At 42.7% G+C, this 6,392-nt stretch overlaps 1 protein-coding gene across 2 annotated transcripts in view; it reads left to right on the forward strand.

Annotated features, from left to right (window-relative positions):
- The window catches only part of LOC102206740 (ubiquitin-associated and SH3 domain-containing protein B-like), a 48,319-nt gene that overhangs the window by 31,830 nt on the left and 10,097 nt on the right, over positions 1–6,392 (forward strand). For both annotated transcript variants that reach the window (XM_005752316.1, XM_005752317.1), the window contains exons 2-3: positions 1,196–1,249; positions 4,974–5,160. In XM_005752316.1, coding sequence (XP_005752373.1) covers positions 1,196–1,249; positions 4,974–5,160 — 241 coding nt within the window. The remainder of the gene's footprint in view (positions 1–1,195; positions 1,250–4,973; positions 5,161–6,392) is intronic.

A 6,392-nucleotide genomic window follows, 5' to 3' on the forward strand; every position in this document is an offset into this window, starting at 1 on the left:
CTGGCTTGTGTAGCCACCAGGTAACAAAAGCTCAACACGGCCTCTAGCATCCTGGAGCACTTCTGTTGTGTTTTGGAGTGTGTACGTGCTTTGTCTCTAGGGGCCACTGTAAATATACTTTTATTTATTCACTCCACATAAAATGTAATAAATAAATTATAAAATACAAAAAAACAACTATTTACATTTCAACTTTTAACTATTTAAATTTTTAGCTTTTTCCTTTTAAACAAATTTAAAGTGAAACAACACAAAACATTACAAACTACAACACAATTAAATATAAATTAAAATATGGAAAAAAGGGGAAAAAAGAACGCCCAGATCTTTAATTAAGGGAAAGGTTGTCATTTAGAAATATTAATATCACACTCAGCTGACTGTGTTTTATCTTCCCATTGCACTGATAGGTGGACAGTTCTCAGGTGCCTGTGCATGTTGTTTGTGGAGCCGGCTCTATATGACATCCTTTTTTGCAGACTCTACACTCTGCCCTTGTTTTGTCATAAGATTGAAATGGCTCCAGACTTTGCTTCTTTTCTTGGTGTCACTCATTTTCTTTACTGTACCTTTCCAATGTGACGGTGTTGTCTCTTGTTGCACCCGGCTCTCTTTCTTTCCCTCTCCCTCCTGCTCTTGTTGTGTGCTACTGCTGTTGCGAGTGTAACTACCGCCTCGCCCCCTCAGCCCAGATTTGTTTCTTATTGGTTGTCTCTGGAAAACAGCGTTTAATATGATCGTGCAGCACTGGGACCATTTTTGTCTGGCAGAAAATAAACATTTTTAAACCAGTTACTGTTCCATTTGCATAAAAAAGCTTCATCATTATTATAAAATACAAAAATAGAGTTTGCTGTTTGGACCACTGATTAAAAAAATACTGAGTAACAAGTAAAACCTGAAGAATACCAAAGACTTCCTTTTTCACTGTTTGTAGAAACCTCGATGTTAGGTATGCTCAACAACTTTTCCATACTCTTTTCTTTTCGAGCCCTCGTGTGCATCCACATAGGTGTGGCTGATTTCTGTTTTGTTGTTTAGCCAGAAAGTTCCTCAGGATGCGAACAAGATCATCTTGTTCCTTAACTCAAAGATAAACAAAGAGCAAAAAAAGCCCTTTGTGGCAGTCTCTGAGTGCTGTGGTGAACTTTCTTTAAGGCGTACGTTTCATTTTTCTTCCTCTCTTCTTTCACAGACTCAAAGCTCTGGTGTCGACTGGAGGTCGGAGTGTCCAAGCAGCATGTGACTGGTAGGTTCAACTAAACATACAGCACATTTCCATCATGTGTACAGGACACATCACCAGGCAGTAAAATGTATCGTATACCGCCCTCTGCTGGACAAGTGTGTTAAAACTGTGTTAAATAATTGCAGGTCAACTGCAGCTGAGTGTAAATCAAACACTGTGGAAAAAAGGACGATGCAGACACAGATCTGTGTTTTTGTCACAGCAGCTCACTCTGACAGCAACACTGGTTTCATCAGTGTCTGAACAACAACCCACTACCTGCAGTTTGTTGTTACCAATAACTTTAAACTGGAAAGCGTTCTGTACTTAAATAAACCAGTTCACACTGTTACATGGGACACGTACAGCTATACTACAGTATGCAGTCAGAAATAACTCAGTCCAAGTTGACCTCAAACATGAGTGTAACTTCATCTGTTTAAGTAGCTGGTTGGCTCAACAATATTAAAAAATATTTTATAGATTTTTGTTCAGTCAGGTTTGAATTTCATGTGACTGGTTTTAAATGTTTGTTGTATTAATGACAGACTGCATTTTGTATTCTAGCATATATATCTAAACTGAACTGAACTATTCATGAGTGAAGTACAAGAGCTGTAATATTCTTACTCTTTAGATTTGAAGCACTGGCACAAATGCGTCGTTCTGCCAGTCTGAAGCTAGTCCTCGTTTCTTTACATTTTGCTTCCAAGGAGTCGTTTGTCATTTTTCAAATTTGGTCTCCGGCTTTCTGACGGTCTTTCCAAGTTTGCCTTTGATTCTCTGATTTTCTCGCAGTATCTGAAGAGTATCAGGCAGCCGTGTCATTAACCATGAACCTGAGAGCTGCATCTGGCCCTTCAGCTGATCGCCTGCTGACTCATCAGTGGGAAGTGGCTGTCACAGGCTGTATCCCAATTCAGGGTCTGCAGCCTTAAAGTACGCAGCCTTAACGGTCCACAAGCGCCGCGTACTCAAAGACCGCTAAGGCCGGAAGTGCGAGGCTTGTGAAATGGGCGGTCTAGCCTCCGTTGCGCTGCCCAGGTTGCCTAGCAACCATGATACTAACAGCTGGAAACGTGTCATACAGCTGTGTTTGACAGAAATGAAGGAGAAAATCTTATGTTCATTTCTTTGTTCCTACATGAGCTTTGATCATTCTCTGATTAAGCTCAGCTATTGAACGGCGTATATTTTAAAGTAAAGGCTTTAAAACCAAGTTAGTACAAACGTCACTAATGTCACATGACTTTGCCGACATGTGGCCAACAGGAATGTTTAATGTTCTTCGTTATTAAACATTTGCACATAAATAAGTGACATAATATTCAGTACTTACTTAAAGTTTAATCTTCGGGCGCCCCTCATCCGCCGTTTTTTTTTCGGCAAAATTATCCACACCCACCGCCGCGCTATGCATTCTGGGATATGTTGGGCCACGAAGTCTACACCGCCACGTCCTTAAAATTCAGGGAAATGAAGGACGCATTTGAGGGCCGCATTTCGAGCAGCCTTTGAATCGGGACAGCCTTCGTCGCGTTGCTGTGATGTAATCGGCCTTAAAATGCGGCCTTTAAGGCTGCAGACCCTGGATTGGGAAACAGCCACATAGTCTTTCTGAAGGCAAACAGACTAAACTGGGCTGATCACCAGCGGCAACAGCTCTGATGGAGTGATTAGTCCAAATGTGCTTCAACATTATTGACAATGAGCAGAACAAAAAGGCTGCCAGCATCCGAAAAAGGGCTTCTTATTCCTAAAGACAACTTAAAGAAAATACAGAGCAGGTCATCTGCTGATCGCAGGGTTGCTGGTTCGACGCCTGGCTCCCACCAGCCTGCTCTCCGAGTTTAAATGTGTGTGCATGTTAGAAAGCACTAAAAGCATAGAAGGAAGTGTTCGTGTGGACATGGCATGTTGCATAACGCACTATGAATGTGTGAATGTGTGCGTGAATGGGTGGATGACTGGATGTGTAAAGCGCTTTGGGGTCCTTAGGGACTAGTAAAGCGCTATATAAATACAGACCATTTACCATTTACCATTTACTATGTAAGAATCAGTCCTTTTACCATTTATTGACCTTCAAGCCTGTTAAACTGTACTCAGTTTTTATCTTATATACTGGATTTGCATTTATGTCTGCACATGTTTAAATTCTCACTTAAAGGATAGTGCCTTCCTAGTTTAAAATGCACAGTACTGTAGTGAAAGCTATGCTCCTGTATGTCTTTCTATTGTGTTTGACTTTGTGTTTTGTAGGTTTGGAGGGACGGTGTGCTCAGCTTGTTCGTATATTGTGAAACTGATTCACGTGGGATAAAAGTTGAGCAATGAATAAACAGTCATGATTAAAACAGTTGGGTGTGCGTCAAACTGATGGTCTGATAAGATTTTAATAAGTCACAATCAGCTCTGACAGGATGTGATGTGTCACAGGCATTTATCATTTACTGCTGCACAGAGCTCATCTTCTCTTAATCCCTCTGAAGAAAACTGCAACGCTTTCTTTACAGATCATGAAAGTTTGCATAGAAGTGCAGATGACCAGAATCGTGCCCACTCAGCCATTGTTCACAGTGGGCATCGTGCGTCCTGCCACACACAGGAAGCATTTTCATTTCCACTTGAGAACGTGTCTGAAGTGGACGAGCGTCCGCTGCGTGGGACATATGAGAAAAGACATCCTGGTTGATGGCAGGAGATAATCTGAGAAACAAGAAGCCGAGGACGGCGCACTGTAGAATACAAAGCCCAGAGATGCACGAGCCACGTTCGCTGGATCGAAGATCCCTGTTGTGTGAGCCAATAAACAGATGAGCATAATCAGGAACAGCAAACCACAATAGTGGCGACTAACCCTCTTCTACCCGACTGTCAGAAAAACACGGCTGATTTTCAAATTTAAAGATGGATAGAGAAAAATCTATCTTTAGAGGTAGAGGGGCGGGGTCAGGAACACAGCACCATCAGTATTTGTGCAGTGCACGTTAACACCTAAATGATTCGTGTGCAAAGACGGCCTCGACTCACTCGATTCTGCTTTTTCTCATTTTCATTTGATTGTCATTTCACCTCAACCGATCGCAGCAGATGGCCCCGCCCCTCCCTGAGCCTGGAGGTTTCTCCCTGTTAAAAGGGAGTTTTTTTCTTCCCACTGTCGCCAAAGTGCTTGCTCACAGGGGGTCATATGATTGTTGTGGTTTTCTCTGGAGGGTCTTTTCTTTACAATATAAAGCACCTTGAGGGGGCTGTTGTTGTGATTTGGCGCTGTATGGAAATGAAACTGAGTATTGTCAGGGTGGTCAGTGCTCACGTTCTAACAGTCAGTGTTATCCTTGTGGGCCTAAAAACAAACACTGTTCTGGGCCTTTTAAGCTCTAGATGTGGAGGATAGTGTTCATATGAGGGTATTTGGCTGTTCCAATAATCTGAAGAAAAGTAGTTTTCTTGAAAGCCAAAGAGTACATTCAGTCGAATACCACTGTCCATGCTCCTGGCGAGAGCAGCGTGATGAGCCAATAAGCAGACGAGGGGGAGCATTTTATGTCCCAGAGTCTCTAAACAGGAAATGTTCCACTTCGAAGTGAGCTGCAGGGCTCCGGCACTAATCTGGCTGCACAGCTGAAATAATCCACTGTCAGATATGTGCACTTACCCGTTTCTTCTTTCAAGGTTTCATGTGAAAGTAAATGTACGACATGTCACAGCAGCACGATGTGAGACGTTTCCATGTCACACACAGGCTGTTTTCACACGTGGACGACCCGTTCTTGGACGACCCGCTGCCGAGAGAGTACGTCCTCTACCTGCGACCCAGCGGGCCCCTTCAGAACCAGCTTTCCCATTTCTGGCAGCAGAGCCGGATCACCTGTGGCAAGAACAAAGCCCACAACATTTTCCCCCATATTACTCTCTGCCAGTTCTTCATGGTGAGTTATACTGGATTTAACTTTCATGGTTGAAATTCAACAATTGTAGTCGTCGATATCTGGATAGATTATTTTCTTCTTTGTCCTTGTGCATAAAGTTATTTATCTGAATAGTTTAAGGTAAGCTTTGGCTTATCACTGAAACAGCATCAACAGTGTTAATAGGAAAATACATGTGATGGTGCCATCAGAGCTCGCAGTGTCTGCTAACGACCAGCTGTCATGGGCTACGTTCACAGTGCAGGCGAAAGCGCATCAAATCCGACTTTTTTGACCCTATGCGACCCGTATCCAATCATGTTGTGACAGTGTGAACGGCACAAATCAGTCTTTTACGTCACTGACACAAGACAGGCGCCAATCATCCGCACCGGAGAAATTGATAGACTGCTGCAACAACACCTACTAGCTCTGTAGCTATGGGCTCAAAATGTGGTCATAAATATTTTGTACTTGTAAAAAAGATTTGTATGTGTAAACAGAATTTGTGTGTAAAAAAAGATTTGTGTGTGGACTTAGCCAAAAAAAAACCCCCTGCAAGTTACAAGTACGAATTTTGACCCTATTTTTCTTCCTTTCATCTGATTGGCCAATGTAACAATCCAATCAGAGAACAGATGGGTTTGGCTGTCGGAGGGGCGCTTTTTTGAACTGCAGGTCCTTGAAGGGTGATACAGTTTGAAGCTGGAGGATCTCTATATAAATATCCGATAGCAGCTAGGTCCCCTAACTTTCAGCAGCTGTTGAAAGGATAAAGTTGTGCTATATCAGTGGTTAGAAACACCATTATTACTTTAGGATTAGTCTAACACAAAGTCAGGGCTGACCTGGGACCATTGCTGTGAGACACAGTGCGCAGCATAAAGGTCCTTTCACATCGGACGCAGCATGTGCTGCTAATGCTAACTGCTAACTAAAAGCTAAGGATCCAGAATTTGTTGCTGGCTGCTGGGCTCTGTGTGCAGCAGCTCTACCTGTACTAGATGCACCTGCTCCTTGTCTTTTCTATCTCTGACTTTATGTGAACTACAAGAGTTTGTGGGGTTTTTTTGCTAGTTCTTCAAATGTTCAATAAAAACATGTATGCCAATTCATAACGAAGAAAGCTTTGTAATGAAGACTGCCATTTCCAAAACACTGTCTCCATGGGGGAAGTAAGCATGGGAGGAGGCGTTGGATCCGGGGAAGGGAGTGTGGTGAGTGCATATCAGTATCAGTGTGCATGTGTGCGT

This window comes from Pundamilia nyererei, unplaced genomic scaffold, assembly GCF_000239375.1.
Source record: "Pundamilia nyererei isolate P.nyererei 1_Seehausen unplaced genomic scaffold, PunNye1.0 scaffold00353, whole genome shotgun sequence".
In the NCBI taxonomy this organism is placed as follows: Eukaryota; Metazoa; Chordata; class Actinopteri; order Cichliformes; family Cichlidae; genus Pundamilia; species Pundamilia nyererei.